The sequence below is a fragment of the Dermacentor silvarum genome, chromosome 8 (genome assembly GCF_013339745.2).
Source record: "Dermacentor silvarum isolate Dsil-2018 chromosome 8, BIME_Dsil_1.4, whole genome shotgun sequence".
NCBI classification, from domain to species: domain Eukaryota; kingdom Metazoa; phylum Arthropoda; class Arachnida; order Ixodida; family Ixodidae; genus Dermacentor; species Dermacentor silvarum.
Window position 1 is genome coordinate 29,194,910 of NC_051161.1, and position 23,679 is coordinate 29,218,588.

General features: G+C 45.8%; 1 protein-coding gene across 3 annotated transcripts in view; it reads left to right on the forward strand.

Annotated features, from left to right (window-relative positions):
* Positions 1-23,679, forward strand: part of LOC119460940 (blood vessel epicardial substance) — a 51,392-nt gene that overhangs the window by 16,611 nt on the left and 11,102 nt on the right. For all 3 annotated transcript variants that reach the window (XM_037722082.2, XM_049671845.1, XM_037722083.2), the window contains exons 2-6: positions 15,570-15,859; positions 16,341-16,610; positions 17,635-17,762; positions 18,535-18,643; positions 21,683-22,046. In XM_037722082.2, coding sequence (XP_037578010.1) covers positions 15,707-15,859; positions 16,341-16,610; positions 17,635-17,762; positions 18,535-18,643; positions 21,683-22,046 — 1,024 coding nt within the window. In that variant the 5' untranslated portion in view covers positions 15,570-15,706. The remainder of the gene's footprint in view (positions 1-15,569; positions 15,860-16,340; positions 16,611-17,634; positions 17,763-18,534; positions 18,644-21,682; positions 22,047-23,679) is intronic.

The following is a 23,679-nucleotide window of genomic DNA, read 5'->3' on the forward strand; positions in this document are numbered from 1 at the left end:
CACGGTGTTTTACGTACCTTTATTAGAAGATCCTTCATCCCATTTCATCAAGCGACTAACCGCAATTCGGAATCCCCGGATGGTCAAGAACTAACAGCACTTTCACAAATATATGAAACAAGGTTACACGAGATATTCAATAGCTTCTCCTTTGTATCGGGAAGGCAACAGCTGTCCCCATGTAACAAAGAGAAGTGCTAGCACCGTTGCATTTTCTTATCGCCCTAAGCGACTTATCTTGTCTTCCCCCTCTGCCAATATTCCAGTCTTCTCTCACTTGCCTCTACGTTTTGAATAATAATCTTTGCCTGGCCCCTTTTAGATCCCCAAATTATTGCTGGGTCTCTGTATATGTATCATGGATAAATCGCCGGGCTACAGGGGGCTTAAAAACATGGCTGAAATGTCAGCTGAGGCATCTCAGTCTTGAAGACGTGAGCATTTTTTCGAAAAGTTATCTACGGCTCGTATACGTAGTTGATCCAACAGCACGAACGCAGATACGGAGAGATAAACGACGTTGCCTTCCTCTGTGCGGTGAAGATCCTACCGCAGCCTGTCGGCGCTCTGTATATATACGTTCAACGTGGCGGCTTCTGTCCAGCGCTTTGTTGCGATGCGGCTCATTTGCACCCGAAACTGCCCGTCCCAGAACGCCGTGAATCGACCTACACCAACACGTACACAACCGCCCCCACCGTGCACCCTTTCTCCATTACCTTCTCGAAATTGATGGATGCGGACGGTTGCACGATGCGCGCCGGAAACGAAGTAGCCGAATGAGAAAAAACGGATGCGTTCATCCCGCGATTCTCGAGGGAATACAGATGCCCGAGCCCGGCATCGCCGTTGAGTAAAGGCAGACAGTTACGGTGCGCTCAGAGACAATAAAAAAGAAAAAAAAAAAGGGAAGACAACCGCCAAGGCAGTAAGTTGAGCTCTGCATTTTCCGTATGTGCTTTCGTTCTTCCTTGTTTTGTTTATTGTTTCCGGTCCCGGCGGTAGTGGATTCCCGAATCTCGCTAAATCTTGCGCGTCGGCCGTTTGTAGCAATATACACGCCGCAGCGATATTGAAAGCAAGAAATAAACGAGCGAGAGGACGCTGACCTCCTATACATCAGGTTGGCTATTCTGGAAAGAAGGAGGTCGTGCTAACAGCAATGTGCGGACAGAACACGTTATTCCCAAGGACCGAGCGAAATGACAGGGAAGAGCAATGATAAATATGCAATCGCTTACGTTTCATCACGCATTACGTTGCCATTTCGGTCAAGGTTAGGGACGAAATTTTTGCTGGGAAAGTGCGGTATGATACATTTTCAATATTGAAGCAATCATGAGCGGTCCGTTCACCGGACGTTGTAGCTACTTGACCGGCATAAAGCTTGTGCTTTGTTATTGCACATAGCTATAACACACAGATAGGACAATCGGGCGCACAATTACCACACAAATTATGCGCATAGCGAAGACGAAAGCCTCGTGCTGTTGCTATAGTATGGAGAGGGGAAATGATGGAGCACCGACAAAGTTGCAGTGCCCTTCGTGTTTGTTGATTCGTTCATTCGCTCGTTCCGTTTTCGTTTTCTTTCGTTTCGTTTCGTTCGTTCGTTCGTTCGTTCGTTCGTTCGTTCGTTCGTTCGTTCGTTCGTTCGTCCGTCCGTCCGTCCGTCCGTCCGTCCGTCCGTCCGTCCGTCGTTCGTCATCGTTCGTTCGTTCGTTCGTTCGTTCGTCCGTCGTCCGTCTCGTTCGTTCGTTCGTTCGTTCGTTCGTTCGTTCGTTCGTTCGTTCGTTCGTTCGTTCGTTCGTTCGTTCGTTCGTTCGTTCGTTCGTTCGTTCGTTCGTTCGTTCGTTTTCGTTCGTTCGTTCGTTCGTTCGTGCAGCATCGAAACATTTACAGTGGCGTTTAGTGCCATGTTCACACAATAGGTAGTTTTCAGCCATGGTCACCATATAAAACTCAGGTTCATTTTTATCTTCTTTTCCTTTTTCTAAAAATTCCCATTCATAATTTATGCTGAAGAAATAGCTGTTGTATGACAAAAATATAACGAGGTCAGAACATTACTCAGTACGGACTGCTGGGACAATAAGGCTAATAATTGCGTGACATTTCATCATTTAAACGATCGCACGACTGCTGGCATACGACCTTTAATGATGACAGACGGCAGTTATAAAAGCGGCCGATTTAAGCCCGCTACTTTCGAGTTTCGCAATTTTACTTTGAATCATAACGATTAAAGGGATATACCTTCTCGTATGCTTCCTAACGCACGAGGGAAAATAACGACTTCAGCGTGCTCATTTGCGTCCTTAAACAACGTCCTTATTTCCGAATGTGCATGGCGACATATGGGACAGTGGGTTCATAAGAAGAAAGAAGTCGCTATGTATAGCTAAATCAACTGCAGACGATATTACTTTCAATTTCAATTCACTTCAAGCTTATTTACCAGACTATACGCTGGAAGGTTCACTGGGCTAAAAGCCGTGAAAACGTCTTGACAGGGCCCAGGCGACCGTTATGTGGCAGCACCTATACAAGACGCATAGGTGCACATTACAAATACGCCGTGACAAAGGTAAAAATGAAAACAAGCAGATTATAATACATAATAAAACACATGTATCAGTCACACAAAAAAGAATAATAATTTGCAAACAGTATAGTCGATATCTTATGTATGTATATATATATATATATATATATATATATATATATATATATATATATATATATATATGTATATATACACAGGGTGTTTCAGCGAACACTTCCAAAATTTATTTAAGGTTGCCTGTGGCAGATAGCCCAATTCTAGTAGTTAATGAGCTGGTCTACTCTAAGAGGCGGACATCACTTGCACAAAAAATTGAAATGCATAATCGACTAATTAACAAAAAATCACTTATTAAGTTTTTAAATAATTACCTGATGGTCCATATTGCAATTTACAAATTGTAACAGTGGATTTCGCGAGGTTGATCCACTTAGAATTAATTCTCAGAATGACACCAGTTTCGAGATATTAATTCCCGAACTTTGCGGAGAAATGCATTGGCGTTCCAGTTAATTTTGAGCTTCAATGCATGAAGTGATGTTTTGTTAAGAACCCTAACTGGAACGCCAATGCATTTCTCCGCAAAGTTCTGGAATTAATATCTCGAAACTGATGTCATCCCGAGAATTCGTTCCAAGTGGATCCGCCTTGCAAACTCCACGGCTACAATTTGTAAATTGCAATATGGGCCATCAGGCAATTAGTTAAAAACTTAATTAGTGAATTTCTGTTAATTATTTGATTATGTATTTCAATTTTTTGAGCAAGTAATGTCCGCCTCTTCGAGTAAACCAGCTCATCAACTAGAATTGTGCCACAGGCAACCTTTAACAATTTTTGAAAGCGTTCGCTGAAGCACCCTGTATGTATTAGTGAAGGGTAGAATCACAGGATCCGGCAGAGAAATAGGTCGAAGAATAGAAGCACTTTGGAAAAAATATCGGGACAGTATTGAAGATATAGCGGCCTTCGTCCGACGAAGGCCGCTATTATGTAGGCCGTTTTTTACTCCAACTGGTTGTATTTTCGTATATGTTTGGGGTTGTGGGATGTTGTATGTCGAATTTTGGTACTTATAAGTTGTACGAAACTGAGGTACAGACCATCTGTGAGTGTCTCTTGTAGGTACTGTAACGACACGACGTTCTAGACATTATAAGGCTATAATAAAGTTCAAGAGTTGCTCCTCGTCTCGAACTGTAAAATATGGCAACTTTGCAATTGTATTGCGACACAGTATTACGTATGTGTGACGGACATGCAAGCAGAAAAATATTTGTACAGTCATGTCAGGCGTTCCCCGCATGGGTGAGTTAGGCACTGCCCTGCGCATCAATGGGATAATGTTATTATCGACAGACCCGTCTTACTGATATAGGAGGTGCGTCTCAGTGAAGCCACAGAATATTGCGTAAAACGCGCCCTGTACAGCAACTCTTGAACGTTGTGAGCAGTTGCAGAGCTATGCCTCTGCCAGCGCGGTAACGCTCATAAAAAATTCTGATGTTGGAGGAAGGATGCGCTCGTGATACTAAATCGTCTTTATGGGTGACCTCAATCTAGATATAATGTAACGAAGCAGGTTCGTGGGATATCGCCTGTTGAACGCGAGCAGTCTACGCTTCCCAATCGAATGGTGTATAGTGACGAGTTCCCGGGAACAAGATGTTCGCACAACATTTTGTTAATGTTCACACGTCCTACTAATGGTACGCTGTGACCATTAACGAAACGCACATCCACCCCTTTTTCGGCATGGCACGAAATTTCCGCTCGAAGCTCTCGCAATAACGAAGCACGGAAGCCCTGTCACGTCTGCTTCCACGCGATTAGGTTACACACGTTATTTATCTCTCTTACTCTTGAAAAGCGCGCTGCATTAGAAAGCCCTAGTTGGCGCAAGGTAGTTAAGGAACCATTTGACCGAACCATTCATAGTCGTATGTAAGAACCCGGCACCGCGAATGGTAGCCGCCTTACTCGTCACATGGTCACATTAGTCGTCACATTAGGGGTATTACAAAAAGAGTGCATTGCATTCTATCCTGGGCCTACCACACAACACGCACGAATCCGAATAATTTGTTACATTGAAATCTATAAAAATAACGATTCTTTATGAGTGCGACTTGCTAACAGCATTTAAATCCGAAATAATTCAAAATTATCGCTACATACGCGCTTTACCAAATTTAACAAATATCACCTCTCACATAACAAGACATCCAAAAATTGGTTTATTCCACGGCCACGCACCAATTATTGTCTACAGCTGATGCACTTTTGTCAACCCAACATACTAAATAAGCTTAAACTAAAGAATAACAGCTTGCTTCTCTTATCTATCAAAGCTAGCTATATCGTAAATGGTGTCTTGAATGTGTTTTGACTGTTTTCCTGTATTTCTTTAATATATTCTGCTCAGGAATATTTATATTATGTATATTCTGTTATCCAATGTAGGGATTCTCTTGCGTCGTATGTTTCGGTGCTGTCTTTGTTATCTGAGAGTGATACTTATAAAATCAAGCTTCTTGCTCGCTATCCTCACCAGTAGGTGAATTTCATTGTGTACAATTATGGTGAAAGAACCCAAATAAAAACGATTGGATATAGTGATTGACAGTCACACGGTCGCTGGACAGACAAGAATAGTTTTCACGCCTCTTGGTTGGCCTCTGATCAACTCACGCAAACTGTATACTTTTCACAACGCTGCACCGTACTAAACAGACGCGCGGCATATGTAGGAGTGGGCGTGGAGGAGCGCGAAGAACACGGGCTGTTGCAAAGCCTTGCGGTGGGCGTTTGATGGATAGCGGCGAGTTTGCTGCACTGCGAGATGAAGTAGCGTGGCATTAAAATGGCCGCATGGCACGCAACAAACGTAGAGACTGTGGCGTTGTTCTCAGCAGCGATTCCTTAACCGATCGAAAGACGTTGTTTCACGGTCTGTAAGTTGCTACTTCCACGCCTAAACAGAATAAAGTTGACAGTGCTAGGAAAGTATTGATCAGTCAAATAACCAATCACTCAATTAATCAATGAATCAATCATAAATACGTTCTCCAACAAATCAGTGAGGTGCGTTTAACAAGACACTGACCAGTTTCACTGAGATACTCTAACTATGCATGTTGTGTGTTTTTTGTATAATATGTGTGTGTCGTGTTTCCTGTGAGTATAACTTCATTTGTTACTGCATTCATCTGGAGAATCATGCCAAGCGTGCCGGTAGGCAAACTTTTCCCGTTTTCTCTAAAGAGTCTCTCTCCCTTTCGGAGTCACTCATTCGGTCAATCAATCAATCAATCAATATATATATATATATATATATATATATATATATATATATATATATATTGTGAGACGTCGGCCGATGCGATGCCTTTATTTCCGAGCAGCCGCCCGAGTCAGAGACGAAGCACCGCACGAGACAAAAGATGATGATGAGTCGTATGTACAAATGACGACGACGATATGCACAGATAACGCTCACAATATATATATATATATATATATATATATATATATATATCACAACCAACGCCGTGTGCCTTGTAGGACAGGTGGTGGTTTGCAGCTAGTTTGCGTTCTTAACCGCGCGCCAAACAATTTACCTAATGTAATCCGCACATAAAACTCGCACGCTCTGCATGCAGAGGAAGCGCGACCGACTTCCGTTTTACTCTCTGGCCCCACGGTAGCGTAATAAGGTTCACATCGTGACATGCGCGCTGACGCTAATAACGAAAGAAAAACTATACCGCACGCCAGGAAATGACATCGGAAGGTACAGACCAAAGCAAAAGCAAAAGTAACACCACGCAGAAGCGCAAAACGCGCGTCGCGCGGGTACATTTCTGCGCCCGAGAAGGTGGCTTCGCGCCAGTGGTCATTCATTAGAGTGTCCGACGAACCTCGCTCTCTGTCGCGCTGTCGGCCATTCCCGCGTGAGAGGATTTCCCGACTGGTCGCTTTTAAGCCACCACGCTGCGGCAGGTCCGATCCGATGATACCGGTCACGCCCTAAACTGTCTCGAGGGAGCGCAAAAAGAAGGGGGTAAAGGTAATGCATAATCTCATCTTTCTCCCTTTCTATTCTTTTTCTTTTATTTATGTGTAGCAGCCAGCCTAATGGATTTCGCTGTGGTCTATTTAGCCTTGCTCGTGGGGTGCGAACGTCCTAGTTCTATTTTTAGGCAGCGAAGTGGCGTGGGAGGGTGTCGAGACGTCGCTTTGTGGTTCTCGACGCGGCGTTAAAGACGCGCCTCGCGCCGCGCAGTTGGCGCTGGGACTGTTTACCTCCCTGGCATCGCTGACGGCACCTTGAAACGAGACGATGTTGCGAAGAACAAAACAACTAACCCTACTCCGCGCCCGCAAAAATTTCTCCCGGCTGCACGCACGCGCTGTCACACCGTCGGTCTGCAGATTCCCCCGCCACCTTACTAATAACGGTACTAATAACGGAAGAAGTGGTACTTAGGAAGCTGCGGGCCGGGGTGGTCCCTACAAAGGCGGTCGCCTGTACTTGGAACTGGCTACACTTTTCACTGGGTGCAGCTTTCCCAAACCCTCCCCTTTCCATTGACGGAAGCAAACCACTTAGTTATGCCCATGCTTGCATGCGGAACACTCCCGTCTGTTACTGCAAGTGGGCCTTCGCTATACAGTGCCACGACCAGCTGGAATCGCTGGGTACATGACAACAGATACCCAAGAGCAATGCTCGAATTTATAGTCAACACGGGCCCTACGGCGTGCACATAATGCATGTCAAATAGTATGCCTAATGCAAGTCTCAAGAGCATTCAGTTGAGAGAGGGAGAGAGAGACACCTACACACAAGTGGATGCCTGCTTCATCTGTCGTCTGAGCGTGATGCGACGAGTCTTGTGCAGATTACGACTGAGCTAGAATACATCAGTACACGTGCATCCGCGTCCTCTGAGAGCGGCCGGTTCTGAGAGCCCAGTCACGTAGCGTGCGGACGTTTTTGTAGAACAGGGACACTCTATCTCGAAATAAGCGACAGTAGGAGGCACAGTGGCTATGCTGCGTGTCTTTCCAGTTTCAATTGCGCCGCACGGTAGGTTGTGTTATGACGCTGCTGCCGCTGTGAAAAACAATGTCGCAATGAACCTATAAGAAATGTTAAAAAATGATAAGCATTATATCGGGCTGAAGTGGTACCGTTGCTCATTATAACGTTTCTGAGCCTTTTGTTCGCAGAAAGGAACTACTCTGAAACACTGAGTTCACTACTGCGGCCTCCGTTACGTAAATGGAACGCGGCCCACCACGGCCAACGTGGTCGCGAGTAACTTCTGACTTCTGATAGAAGTTCAGTTTCTCACAGCGCTAATGCACGAACCGTTTACTTTGCGCACAGAGAAAAATGTGTCCGTTGGGTTCTGTCAGCCGCACGGCTACAGACACATTGACGCACAGACGCACGGCACATTGCGTAGTCTAGAGCGCGCGCAGACATCGAGCGAAGGGCCTGTGAGCTGTGAACGTGTAGATATGGTGCTGTTACACTTCATATCTGCTGTTTCGTTTTGACCACCTGTCTGGAGAAGGAATAATAAGATAGCTATGACCGTGAATTCCTGAATTATCATGCACTGAAAGGTCTTACTTTGTTTACGTATTGCTTTTAAAAAGATAAATATTACGCTTGCTTAAAACAAGGACTGTAGCTAGGAGGCGAACAAACTTGACTCAAACTGAACTCACCCATCATTCGTGCGAGCATAACGTTCAAGAATACATTAACTTTGCCTTTATATCTAGCTTTTTTAATAGCACTACTGTGTTGTAACAAAGCCAACTCACAATTAGGAAGGGGAAGAGAACGAAAACTTGTTCGAGTTCATTCGAGATCGCTGAATCACTGACCGTGCTGAATCGTTGACCGGGAGGCGGGAGCAGTTCCCTTTTGTCGTGATGTACAAGCAGCGTCTCACACAGAATACAAAGGGAATACGAAGACACAAATTGCACTTTTGTCGAATTCGCTCTGCGCGTTGGTCGACCGCCTGCACTACGCTACTGCAAACTCACCCAGTGCGCAGTGCTATGTACGGTTATGCCGTATGATTATTTTTAATACCAACTTTAAGTGTCTCGAAACCACTGCAGGCTTGCATAGATTCGCTGTCGGACTGCCGTAAAGGGACCGTATTAATTTTTGTTTAAAGTCGCAGTTTCGCCCTAAAGGCGAAACATCGATTGCGATAGCAAATTACTAGACGGCTATACAAAGTAAGGATAGTAGCTTTATCGGCCGTATAACTTTGTAAACATTCGCTTACTAACTAAATTAACAAGCATGCTGTCACGCACGCACAGCTAGACATGAACACACCTCTCTCGATGACCGCGGAAACTCGCAGTCAAAACGCTGGAGTGAGGAAGCGCGGCGGCTACAGCGAGCGAATTGACCTTCGTGCTGCCTCTCGTGATTTCAATGCAAAGCCACACATAATGGCATATATAGAGTGCAACTTGCGTGGTTTTCAGAACGCAACTATTACCGCTGGAACTCCGAACTCTGAAAGGGACTCTGCAGATGTGCCCTGCGACAAATCTTGCCACTCGCTAAATGGCTTCGAAACATCTGACAGAAGCTCTGTGTGCATTCTGTTGCCTAGAGCGCACTCGAATAACCGAGCGCCCGTGACTTCGCTTACGCTCTCTTTCTCTGATGCGATCTGCGCCAGTACAAATGAGTCGACCAGCAGACGGGCGCGTTTGTTACGGCCGCTGATCTCGCCGCCACTAGGAGAAGAGGAAAACGAGACGTGATTGTCATTTTGCTAATTGATCTACTAATTGATGGTAACGAGGCACCGGCGCGCCGCACTCGGGACAAACACGGCAACGACAATAAGAAAATCAATTTTCGCCCGCTCGGCCGACAATACGAAATGAGAAGCGCCTGCTCAGATTAACGTATTCTTGACTTGGACGCATACTAATGGCTAGATTATTGGGTTTGCACATTAGGCCTGCGCGCGTCGCAACTGATAATTGTTCTGGACTGCAAAAGAAACAGCTAGAAACAAACGAGTGTCTCAAGAGGCCTCTGTAGACGGTAGTACGAATCAGTGGTTAATAACTCTCCAAAGCGCTGGGCGGTAATCGAAGTCAGAGTCAGATGTGTAGGCAATGAGCGATGCAACTTCTTCGTAAATAGCTATTCCCTTTTCTTTTATTGTGAAAAAGACATAAAGCTGAATTTAGGGCAGCACTGAGGAAGGCCCTCCTCTGGGCGCTTCTATTTTATTTTGAAGTAAAGCGTCTTCCATTTCTGTCCAAGTCGACACTGCTATCGTAGTATACTCTTCACGGTACTTCTTTCTTCACAAATTACTAAGTAGTAGTAACAAAGCTGGTTCTTAAACAGTTACACGTTGTCGACTATATTGTTCTGCATGGCGGTTTTACGTTTTTATCTGCACAGTGAAACGGTAGCCACTTGTCAGGAGATCGGAGAAACGAGAGCGACTGGAAAATGGCGCTAAAATAGATTTTAGAAAATTGAAAAAAGTAAAGCATTAGTGTTTTCATGGCTGTTCTCTTCCTCCTCCTAGTTCTTCTTTATTATTATGTTTTTTTTTTACTTTTCTTCGCCTTCAATTGCTTTTCACCGTGAGCTTCCGCCACTTTGCTTTATCGATATAATGGGTCTCCCAACTATTATGCACCAAGATTTTGAATATGCAAATGCCACGTAGCTGGACAGAACCAAGCTGATGTTGTTTGCCGTGGCTTGGAGATACTCAGATTAATTTTTGCATTACGATAATTTAGATACTTAATCTTAATTAATTGCTCAACTTCTCAAATATTATAATTATATTAAGAGTTTTAATAAGAAAATTGTAGAGCACCACGAAAAACTCCTGATACTGCATTCCGTTGCTCAATACGTGCTACATAAGAGTGTTTTTCCGAGCGTGAAAGATGCCCGCGAATACACGCAAAGTGCCTCGAGCGGCCAGTCATGCGGCAATTTTGCGTGTATTCGCAGGCTTCTTTCACGCTAGGAAAAACAGTTTCATGCAGCACTTATTGAGCAGCAGAAAGCTGTATCGAGAATTTCTCTTGTTGCTCTAGAATTTTCTCATTGACACTTTTCAACTAATTAAAGTATCTGAGAAGTTTATTAAGTAAGACTAATGAGGTAATCAGGCGCAAGGCAAAAAATAATCTGACTATCCCCAAGCGACGGCAAACAACATTACCTTGGTTCTGTCCAGCTACGTCACATTTGCACATTTTGAAATCTTGGTGCATGGAAGTTGGGACACCCTGTATGCTCCTCAACTTTGTGAAGCCTGAGGTTTGACGGAAGTTCGTCTGTTCTGGATTAAACATAGCGCATGACGAAACGTTTACGACGCTGACCACGAGAAATAAAAGCCCAGCTTCTTCGTGCTGAAATCTTGCTCGGCACAGTCGCTCAAACAATGAGCTTCTACAAACTCAATTTGCCAAATTGTTCTTAAAAAGTATATAGTTCCATGTTTGTGCTGCTTCTTCGCCGTTCTAAATCACCAATTTCAGCAACATTCGCACCGTGAAGGAGGCAGCATGCGTTTCTCTATCAGAATGCGTGACATGACAGTGCACCGAGATGACACACCAGCAGCACAAATTCGATTGATTGATTTGGTGATACTGGGAATAGGGGCAACTTATCTTTTCCAGGCTTACACAACAGTTGATTGCCAAATGAACAGAGAGAAACGACATCAACACACGCACACACACACGCGCGCGCACAAACACACATCAGACACACATAAAAGCACGCACGCACGCATATAACACGACGTACCGCCGATCTTTTTCTTTTCTTTTTTAAGTTAGTACGCGTTTTAGCAACACTGTATAGTTAGATACGGCTTTTTGGTTAAAGTTGCGCCGAAACTTCGTGCGCGAGGAAAAGGTATTAATCGTCGAGAGGCACGCGACCCCATTTACAGCTCCACATGTTCCCTGGCGCGTTGCAAGCAGCGGCATAATGTATGATAACGCGTAGCCCGAGCCGCTGCACAGCACGTGTCGTCCTGTTCAGCTATTCGACCGTACATGCCTTGTAAATATTTCCCCCTCCTACTCCGTCCGGCCGCCAACCGCGCAAATGGCCGAAATGGCCCGAGAGCCAGAAAAAGAAAGCGGGTCTCCGGCAAGCACGTCGCGAACCGGGCGCCCAGGCTAGGCTATAGGGCGACCCGAGCCGCTCGGCTGCTCCGCATAGCGTAACGGGACAGCGCATCAGCGGCCGGCATCGAGGCGACCGTCGGCGGTAGTGGCCCCGCCGTGCGGCCGGCGCTAACGGTGCAGCGATGCTCGTCCGCCGGAATGGACGTCACGTGTTCGCCGAGCGTCCCTTTCTCTCTTTCTTTCTATCGCTGTGGGAGAGAGAAGGAGAGAGAGAGAGTTATTGGAGAGTTTGAGATTAGGGGGACGCAAGCGTCGGGGCGCCTTAGCACATGGGGCCACGGTACTGCGCATGCGCAATGTGCTAAGACGCCCCAACGCTTGGGTCCCCCTAATCTGAAACTCTCTATTGGAGGTAAATGATAGAAGTACGTCGGTCGGAGTATAGGCTGCGTCATGGTCAGTATACAAAATTGTTACGTGAACAAAACGCAAGCTGCGACCATATACAGAACGTACACTGGTGAGGGGCGAGGCTCTGAACAAAATGGCGGACAGCTCGCACGCTGAACAACACCGTTCTCATCGTCGTCTTCGCTACAGCGACGGCTTTTCTCCGTAGAATGCTGTTGCCTTGTAGCAATATGCCCAGAGAAAGGGTACACAAGTAGTTTCTGAGAAGGAGACAGTGAAGATGGTGACGAAGTGAAGTGAGCCATTCACGGCGCCATCAGATAAGGCATACCATACCACACCATTCACGCTATTATGCACTATTGTGCATAATAGCGTGAATTCAGGCTCGTTAAGCACTATTGTGCCTAACGAGCCTTATATCCTTCTAAGACCCGAAGACAACGCAGTGACATAATCGTTTTGCATTTCGGTCCTTATTACCAACTGGTACATTACAATGAGCGTAATAAATGGATGTTTTGTTTACATATCACGGTCGGGGGCATGTTGAAAGCATCATCTCAACGGAGATGGATTGGAGAGTACATGGATGAAGTAGCAGTCTTCTGATGTTTGTTGCCGTAAAAAAAAAAAAAAAAAAAAAAACGATTTTCTTGTCTAAATGCAGAGATGAACATGTAGCATTGCGTGGTAGGCGTGATACGTTGATTCTGCATCCTGAACTCAGTATTATATGTCGTTTCGCGTTACTCAGAACGCCCATATCACGGGTGATTTTCGTCATCTGTGATGACTCAACAGTCTATTGCAAATTAGAGTCGATTTGCTCGGAAGGTGACGGAAAGAATATGATTAAACTACTTGCATAGAGTTCCACATGCATCCGACTTCACATATAAGGAATACATATTTTACTTAACCCAATTAGAGTTATATTTGAAAAAGATTTAGGTCATTGTGCAATATATTGTACGTACAGTCAACCATAAACGTTTACAGACAACGTGATCTCTAAAAACGTTCAATTCCCGAGCAGCCTGTAGCAATAGCCAGTAAAACTACGACAATGTTGTTAGCATATTCTAGTCGAGGCCCCAAATGCAAATACCGGGATGCGTTGTGAGGCTGTGGAGATATTAAGCTTTTTCTCAGATTTCATGGCCCGCAATATTGTGTGGATGACTATACAGGGGCTCTGTGGAGGACATATGGATTGTCAGGTACTTGTGTGACGCAGTCCCTGCGCGCCACAAATAATCATTTGTTGATAACATATTGTCGGCCAAACAATAACGATGTGTTTACCGTTTTATTTTTTAAGTCAAACTAAGTGTGAGCTAGAGAGAGAGACCGAGAGAAAATAAGGAATGAGAGGGAGGTTGCATATATACAGCTCGCCCTACCATTGAGCAGTCCCAGCATTTTGCATTTAATATCGTCTTCGCGACGTTTTCGTAAGACAATGTTATTTATCCTAGCCACAATACTTGGTCTTTATTGCACTCTTGAAAACACAGACATCCCTAAACTCATTTACCCATTGCGGTTTTATGCAAGAAATTTACTAGAACGCAGTTAACAGCTTCTGGACTATAACCATTGTATAAAACTGACGGGGCTGCGTTTCACATTTTATCGTAGTGGCAATTGCATTGTTCATAACAAGCGCTATGTCGTAATAAAGGAGGTTGCGACGCCACCGCAGAACGTACCACCGAAACCATTACGCGCCGAACAACGGAAGCGGCCGATGAGACGTGACTGCACATCGGTCATATCTGCTCAAATCTCCGGGCAGGCATGACCAACGAATCAGAGATCCTCGGAGCGTTCTTCCCAGGACCATTCAGTTTACTGCGCAGGTTTCTGCACGAAAGACAACACCAAAGAGGAAAATAACGAAAAAAAAAACTTGGAGAACGCTTAAACTTCGCCTTTAAGAGTGGAACGCGATAGCATTCAAAGATCATTGACTGCTTCTCACGCTTCCCGGCAACTGTAGCTTATGTAACCGTAATTTTTACCTGCAAACGCTGGTGGCGAACGCTATGCACGAAGGCAAGCTTTCTGGTTCTTTTTTTTTCTCCGCACGGCGGGATCCGCTGCTGCCGTGGATGCGCGGAGGCGAGCGCCATCTGTATGGTGTAACAAGGAACCGAGCGGATCGCGCCACTCCCACTAAGACAGACCTCAAACGGCAGCTGGAAAATGAATTTGTGTTTAAGTTTCCGTGTTTATGTTTTCTCCTGTATTCAAATTACAATCCGACGCTATCATGTCTGTTGGTTGTGTGTAAGTCGTACTTTAAGAATTTTCTGAAGCATTTTACTTTGAGAAATTCAATTAGTTCAGTGACGCCTATGCACCACGGGGAGGGCCTGCGTAGTTCGGGATTATTTTTCTCTAACGGACAACACCGCCGACGCCGACACCGGATTTTCTGCGACACAGAGCCTTTAACGCTGTCGCGTTAAAATGCGCGACTTTCAACAGCCCATTGTTCGCAAACGCGTGTCAAATATATATATATATATATATATATATATATATATATATATATATATATATAGACTTTCAACAGCCCATTGTTCGCAAACGCGTGTCAAATATATATATATATATATATATATATAAGGCAAGAGGGGGTAGTAGTGGGAGATGAAAATGTACATAAAAAGATGCAAAATGGACTCATATTGACGCTTCTGTTTTCGCAATGTCAAGGACGTCTTTATCTAGTTGATAAATCGTTGATATGCGACCGTTTTATCTTTTTATGCATCTTCTTTTCTTTCTCACTGTGACCCCTTCATGTCTTGTGATTTGACATGTGCTTGCAAACAATATACACTTGACAGTTGCGCAGTTGTTCGTCCTTGTCCTTCTTGGTGTTGTCTTTCGCGCGGAAGCCAGCGACGAAAACCGAATGCTGCATAAAGCTAGCCGTAGCTGAATCCTTATTGATCTTTTCAAGAACAGATCGGGCGCGAGCAAAACCAACCGAACGCATTTCTCAATCAATAGAGGCTTGAAACTGGGCTGACTGCATGGTGAGGTTCCGTGATTCTTGCGTACAGCGTAAGAACACCAAGCTCGGGGACACCAAGTCACCAACACGAAGGAAAAAGACTGAAGCAGTGGTGCACTTCAGTCGTTCGGTTTTCGTGTTTGTGTACCTGTAGGCTGTCCTGGTGTTCTAACGCCATGCGCAATATATATATATATATATATATATATATATATATATATATATATATATATATATATACGATGCCGAAGATCACATCTTAGAGCACTCCATAGTGCTCGAAGACAACCAGCTGAATATGCCGTAAGCTATCTTGAGCGACCACGATGTCGTGGACCACATGCGACGCCGTTGCTGACGCCACCGACGTGTCTCGTGCAGGAGTTTTACGCAGCAATGCTGAGCTTCGGAGGCCACCGGTAGGAGGGCGGCCGAGCCTGCACGGTGGTGGGGCGGCGGCGGCGGCGGTGGCGGGAGCGGGAGGCGGCCCTCCTCCTGCTGCGGCGATGCCCTGATCCATGGTGCAGCTGCCCCAGGCCCCGGTCAGCCACAGCAAGGGGTCATCATCCTCGGTGTATCGGCGCTCTGTCGTCAACGTATCGCTGCCCAACGCCGCCAACGCTGCCGGAGGCTGCGAGTCCTGGGAGGACGCGCAGCACATCCTATGGCAGGTGCGCGGCGAGCAACACGAACGGTATATCTACCACACGTGGCTGTGTGGTGAAAGGAGCGGCGTGTTCCTATAGGTCTTCTCATAAAGCTATAGACGCAACTCAGAAACACGGACACAGGGATGCGAGCTCATTATAGTCTCATCTTTCGTTGTCATTTTACCTTGCGGTACCTTTAGTTGAAACCTGCAATAGCCAGCTCGCCAAACCGATATGCTGCGAAGAAACGGGCGATACGGTCTTCACTTTATATAGCTTGTTCCCTTTATTCACACATAAGGTGACAGACACAAGGCGGAATGGCTTTCGCTACTTTTCCACGGCGAAATTCCTACACGACAGCGCTCTTACAGACAAGAAAGTAGCAACAGCAAATTACCAAATGAAATAGGTTCGGTCGTTTGGCGCACGATAGAAGTATACGTGACTCTACAAGTCGGGTCAGTATACCAGTTGAAGTCGGTGTGACGTGATGGCTCAGGGCGCCCAGATCTGCTTCGCGGCGGCGTTCCTGGTGCCGCACCGGTTCTCGCTGTCGTCGCTGGTGCTGCGCTGGCTGCTGACGCTGAGCTTTGCGCTGACCAGCATCTGGGCCGGCCTGGTGGTGTGCGCGCCCGACGTTCTCGCCTGGCACCTGACCTGCCTGCTGGTGAACGCGGCGCACGCGCTACGCCTGGCCTGGCGAGCGCTGCCGCCCCGCATGCCGACGCACCTGAGAACCCTCTACGAGCGCATGTTCCTGCCCTACCAGGTGAGTACCAGCTAGGATGTCTATTCGGTTCGCGAGAAATAACGGGAACATGGAACATCACGGAACAACTTTGCATAGTACACCACCTCCGTTAAGTTCACTGCGGCAGTGCCGGACTAACAGAGAGTGAGGAACTCAAGAGGCTTCTGTCCCGCTTGAGGGGCGCAAGTCGATGGGGTGCCAGCAAAAGCGAAGCAGCTTTGGGTTCTCGGGTACGCGAGTCGGATTGTGTCTTCTACTCTACAGCTATCTAATGTGTGTTCCAGCGATCCCCCTCCTGCGACATTTATGAGGGAGATTTTGGCCAATTACTGCGCCAGTGTGACCAGGTCCTTGACTAAACAGCGCGGATAATCACGGGATTACGAGAAGAATCGCCAAACAGTCCAACAAATACACTATATACAAATATACAACAAATATACGACTAACCGGTTGCTGTATTCGCGACAGAGCTTTCTGTCACTTTTTTTTTTTTTTTTTCTGGTGTGGTGACTGCTAGACTCGCATGGGCTCAATAGTTCGCGGCAGGTTTTCGTGTTGATGGAGGTTCGAACCAAGAAACCCATTACAGTCTTCGGTAAATAATTCGACCAAGCGTGCGCAAGAAAGCTAGCTTCTTGTTTTCACATCGCATATATTGAAACTACACGCCAATACGCTAGGAAAGGCAGAGGAATTAAAGGTATTTGTTGCCCGTCCTTTCTGGTCATTTTTTTCATCGAGATAAGCGATGTTAAGTTAACCATCGATCGATGACTCACTCACTCACTCACTCACTCACTCACTCACTCACTCACTCACTCACTCACTCACTCACTCACTCACTCACTCACTCACTCACTCACTCACTCATCTCATTCATTCATTCATTCATTCATTCATTCATTCATTCATTCATTCATTCACCCAATCATTCGTCACTCAATCAATCAATCAATACACTCACTAACTAATTCATTCACTCACTCACTCGATCATCAATCAATCAATCAATCGATCAATATACGCTCGCCGACCGCAGGTGAGCAAGAATCGATTCGTGGACCTGACACGTGCTGCCGAAGTGGTGCAGCTCCCCGCCGAACGCAGGTACGCCACAGAGGGCGTCACCGCGGCGGACCAACGGGTGTCCATACTGCTAACCGGCAGGTGAGTATAAACGCACGACCACCTTCGCGCGGCCTTTCGTGTTGAAATACAATGTCCTACGGATACTGGCGTTTTCGTAATGACTATACTTTGCTTGGCTGCTGCCAAGAGGCTATTACATCTGACTGTAGCCGAGGTGAGGTGCTCAGATCAACTCCAACAAAGTGCTTCACAGACACAATTGTCCAACTATAGTACGACCTTAACAATGAGATGAACTAGTTGGTTTAAGTCCGTGTCGTGGGGCGAGGCAACTTGCTGCCATTTTAGAATAGTGCTTCTCTGATGAGCGCGATAGTCCTGTGTATAGGGGTGTGCGAACTGTAATTTTTGCGACCGAATCAAATACGAATCGAATAATGCCAAAAGCGAATCGAATCGAACCGTTCTCGCCATTAATACAAAACAAATTTCATAGTAGATTCACAACGTTAGTCTGCCATTAGATTGCACGTTATGAAGTGTCGTTTATTACAAGCAGAAATGGAGAACTATAGGAGCAAAAATAAGCAGTTTATTCGCATACTCGGGAGTTATTGGTGAGTGCGCTTGATGGCACTTTAGCTGGTAAAGTCCGACTCACTGGGCCACTTAGCGTGCTCCACTACGTATAACTATTCGAAAAGTATTCGTATCTGTGAACAGCAACTATTCGATTTGAAGATCGAATCAAATAGGGCAATATTCGATTCATTACTCGAAATCATTCGAATATATTCGCACACTTTGTGCTCGTCGTGTGACATCGTGACCTTCATCCCTCAATGTGCAGGCTGCAAGTGACCTGCGAAGACGTATTGCTCCACTACGTAGAACCCAACGAATTCATCGACTCTCCAGAATACGAGTCCTGTCCTATAGGTAGTGATAAGTTATTTCAGGTGAGTTTTATACTTGTAGTACTATTGAAAAGTCGTTATTGTTTTTTCCACAAAGCTCAGTGTGTTTAAATAAACGATGTACAGTATATTGTTATTGAATTGTTGGATTTTACCTATGTGTTACTTTCCCTCCGTGTGCGATGGTCTGGTATCTGCGCATGCGTCGTGGAGGGTATAGCTTCTCTTTTTTCGATTAAAGTGCGGTTGCTAGTGCATGAGCGCTTGTGTTTATTACGCTCGGTAACCTTGCAAATTCGATGTTCTGCAGCTTCTTCTTATACTAGCTCCTGTGTTGTTCCAATGCGATCGACCGTGCCATTGTAAATAAATATCGCCCGTACTGCGGAGCTGACCGTCGCGTTCTTGATTAGGAAGCAGCCATCATCTGTCTAGAGTGATTGTATTGCATCTGCGCCTTCCACGTGTAATGTTAAAGCGCGAAGCGTTTCTTCTTGTGGGATCACACCAGTTCTGCCATCTTGTTGGCTGGCAATAACTTTCAACGAAAAAAGAAAACAAGAACATTTCTGACTCTTGCTATGCCTTGTGTGAGATAAAGATAGGGTAAATACACATGCCTGGAGAGAAAATATCTTCTTTTGTTTTGTTGTTGTTTAATAACTGTAGACAAACGGAAGGGTAGACTATATTTGAGCCAGCTATCCAAAGATATAGTTGCGAAACTGATGCTGCCCCTTTCTCCACATAACATGCATTATTACTATTATAAAACACACCGTGTGCAATTTTCGTATCACACTTAGTGATGATCCATTGCCCAGTGTCAATAAAACAAAATATTTTGGTGTGTACTTTTACAAAACTCTTCGCTTCTCTTCGCACACTAAATATGTGAAACAACGTGCCCTTCGCGCTCTTGGTATTTGTCGCATATCGCATGACTTGCTGCCTTTCTGAGATTTTAATCTGTTGTGCGCCTTCTACTACTAGAGTACGCCTCTGTAGTTGGGGGCGAACGTGCAAATTTAATTCTGACCTCATTGAACGCGTCCAGAATAAATTAATATATATTTTCAAGAACCGCTTTTGCCGTTCTGGCAACCATATTCCTGCCCTCTCAAAAATAGCGCAACTCGCACCTTTAAAACAAGACGCATTAAAACAGTTATTTTTTCCTCTATAAGGTGGTCCATGGTACTTTGCATTGCCCAGCGCTTCTTGATCAAGTACAATTTTCCGTGCCTTCAAAAGTACACCAGACAGCATTCGGTGTTTTCTGCGCGACCTTATTGCTGCAGTAGTCACTGCCCAATGGCTCGTATTAAAAAAATATAGTCACGTTACTATACATATGGCAAAAATAATTGATTTGATTCTAATGGAAGCACACAGTTTCCGTCCGACACCTTCACTGAAAGTGCGTCTTGGTCGTCGTCGACCTCAGCTTCCGCAGAAGCGGCACACCCACTACACAGCCAACTGTTATAATACGCGCATGGCAATATGTAATAAGCATTCTGCCTGTAGTTGATATATCTAAGAGTTCTTTCTCTGTGTTCTGTACATGTGTAGATAATTATGTTGTAGGATTAATTAGGATTAATTCCCTCTTACGCCTGCCTAATCGTTTTCTTTTACCCTATTTGTTTCTCTACCTCACATTGTTTTCTCTAGCACATTTGGCTTCTCTATGCGTTGTGTTTTGCATATTACTTTTTAAGCGCACCAGTTAAAAGGCTCCGCTGCTGTTTCTGGGTGCTATAATAAAAGGGTTTATATTATTATTATTATTATTATTATTATTATTATTATTATTATTATTATTATTATTATTATTATTATTATTATTATTATTATTATTATTATTATTATTATTATTATTTCATGTTTCGTGTTCCGCGCAAGATCACCAGAGAACATTGACTTTTCCATGTTTCTGCCTGTCACCACCAATATTCAGCCGTCCGCAGAATACAAAGTCTTTATAACGCTTATTTTCATGATCTTAATATTTGTCATAACTTACTGTCATTGTTCTTTTCCGAGCTTTGTGTTGTTGTGTCATAGTTTCGCATATTCTTCACCTTGCGCCTTGTATGTACACTATTCTTTTCAAGATTGTTCTATTTATTCATTGTTTCATTTTATTTTTTTTACTGATATTGCCCTGCCGTTTTTATTACGTCTTTTTCTTTTCTTTAATGTACGCGTGCGCCAGCACTTACACCTCATGATTGTTCCTGGGCACGATAAATAAATGATTGATTGATTGTTGATTTTTTTTCGATATTAAAACACACATACGCGTATACAACAAACAGAGAAAGAAATAGGCAGGGAGCAGGCTGGCAAATGCCCCCGACAGGCCCACAACGCCTACTTTTAAGGCACGCATGCACATACCACAAACACGCAACCATATCAAGTCCACCAAAAATAAAAAAGTAGACAAAACGCAAATAAGACAAAAATTAAGCTAACAAAAAGAAGTTACCCATGTGCATCCGCGTTCACTAATAGATGTTCATGTCCGTTGTGCAATAAAAACGCTATTGTATGCGCAAGAATTGGTGCGCGCAACAACATCTTGTCACTGGTTCCCGTACTCGACCTTCTTGAAATTGTTGAAGAAACATTCGAGCAAAAGTCGCAGAGGCGGGACCTTAAGATACTACGGAGTTTGATCAAGGTCGGCTGCGAGGAGTGCAGTTGAGCCCCTATTGTGCCACAGTCCTCAGTTTGAAGAACAAAGACAATGTATGTCGAACGCGCTCGAGAAACTATAGGCGATCGTCTTCTGAGTGAACAGACACTACTAGAACATCGCCCCCGCCGCTCATCGTCTCAGAAGGCAGTGAAGGCACTTTTGTGCTTACTGAGAACGTCTGACTTGTGCGAGCGCCTTTGACGCTGTAATGCACTCCGTGCACGTCTTCTACCACCCCTCTCCTTTGTATTCCCCTTCTCTCTTCCCCCAGCGTAGGGTAGCCGACCGGACTCTTGACTGGTTAACATCCCTGCCTTCCTTTCATCTATTTCTCTCCCTCTTGAGCAAGATCCTCACTGCCTCTGGCGCAGGTGACCATCACGGCACTGGAGCCGTGCACCTACCTAACGTGGCAGCGGCGGCGGCTGCAGCTGCTGCTGCGCGCCCACCCGGTGGTGTCGGCCGTGCTGCACAACCTGGTGGGCCGGGACATCGCCATCAAGCTCTACTCGCTCGCCGAGTTCCACCAGTTGGGCACCGACGGCGTGCCGCTGCCCAGGCGCGACGTCAGCCCCGACTGGGGCAAACAGGTGCCTCGCAGCCTCAGCCTGGACGCCGTGTACACGGGCCCCGGGGGCAGGCTCCGGTCGACCGCGTGGCACGCGGCCCGCGAGGCCTCCAGGCGGGGCGTCGATGCCTCCCTCGCCTCCTCCTCGCAAATCTCCTACGCACCCGGTATGAATACACCACGCACGCTATAGGGAGTCTATTAGAGAGTTTTACCTGTTACCAACGCCGGTTACCGTCGTACATCCGTTAGCGATCGATACCGACCACCACGACTGCGCGTGCGCGGAGTTTACCGAGCTCCTGTAATACGGGTGTCAAATGGACACTTTCGATCGCGATGAAGCCTGATCGGGATCGATCGCGATCGAAAGTGCGTCGTGTGGCACCCGTATAAGTTTACCCGAAACGGCTCCTATCGGCTACCCATGATTGCGTAACAACATGGCAGTGCACAGGTTGCCCGTGTTGGTCCTAATTCGCCTATGTTACTGGCTCTTCATCGTGACAGCAAAGGGTAAATGGTAAAATCAGCCATCGCTTAGTCTCATCTCACGCTGAGGAAAAAGCATAAGCGCCGCTTTGTAATTAATATTGAGGTCAGTAAATAATTGTTACGGCGCTATTAGGCCTAAGAGATGGCACCGAGGCAGTAACGTGTTTAGATTTATACCTGAAGATGGCGCCACAGTAGTGTTGATGGATGTCAAACGCTGTAACGGTATGACGGAAACGCTGTGTTAGAAGCTCTGTTGCTCTAAAAGCGATGGAGCGCTGGCAACTCCGATGTGTGGGAGTAACTGCTTATTTAACTCCATTTCCCGGGAGTTTTCCTACCTTCCAATTTGGCATAGGTTCACTCTGATTGAGACAAGCGCAGCAAATGTATTCGATCGGGGAGTACGCTATAACTCAGCGGAAGAGAACCAAATACTATACGTACTCAGCCGCGTGAGACGTGAGAGACACGTACACGTATGTACGTGCTAAATGTACAAAAAAACCTTGCGAAAACTGAAAAACAGCATTAATTCGCTTGGTGCGAAAGCTGCGCTCCCGAAAATTCAGGACCATCCCGCAACTAAGTGAAGGCACAGGTGTCGGCGAATGTCGCGCGCATCGCGCTTCGCGAAAGTTCTTCACGTTGCAAAACGTATGCAAGCAATAACTATACGGTGCGGCGCCACTGGTACTCGATATAAGAATGAGATGGACTGCAAGCCACGGGTAGGGCTCTGTTGCCATGACATCGTTGCCGTGGGCCATGTGGGTGCTGCATGTATATGGTGGTCTCTCACCTGCGAGCTCTAACCTTGCGCCTGAACGTCGGTGTATACGTGCTATGCACGATATCGCAGCATACAGCCAATAGGTCAAGAGACACAAAATACCGAATGAAAAAGAGCTACACATGGCTGGTAGTTTTGAAACTCGTGTGTCAAAGTTCCGTCGAGCCTCTTGATATGGGCTGTGTGCTGCGACAGCCATGAACCGACTAGACCAAAATATACGTGCTCTTTGGGAGGTATTCTGTAAGAGTCCACCTAGTGGACATGTCCATTTCGTCTGCTGTCGAAGTTCTGATTGGTTGGGCTGGGCTGCACGTCCGCAGCAACTATAGGCGCCACAGCCAATCAGCACTTCAGCAGCAGACGAAACTGACATGTCCACTAGCAGGACTCTTACAGAGTATACGCTCGTACCTTCCCTGCTGATGTGTCTAAACATGTTCTGTGCTTTGGGCTTGCTCTGTGTGCGCTGCCAACTCTCGTCATCCTCGCTTCTGCATGCGCTACGTGTC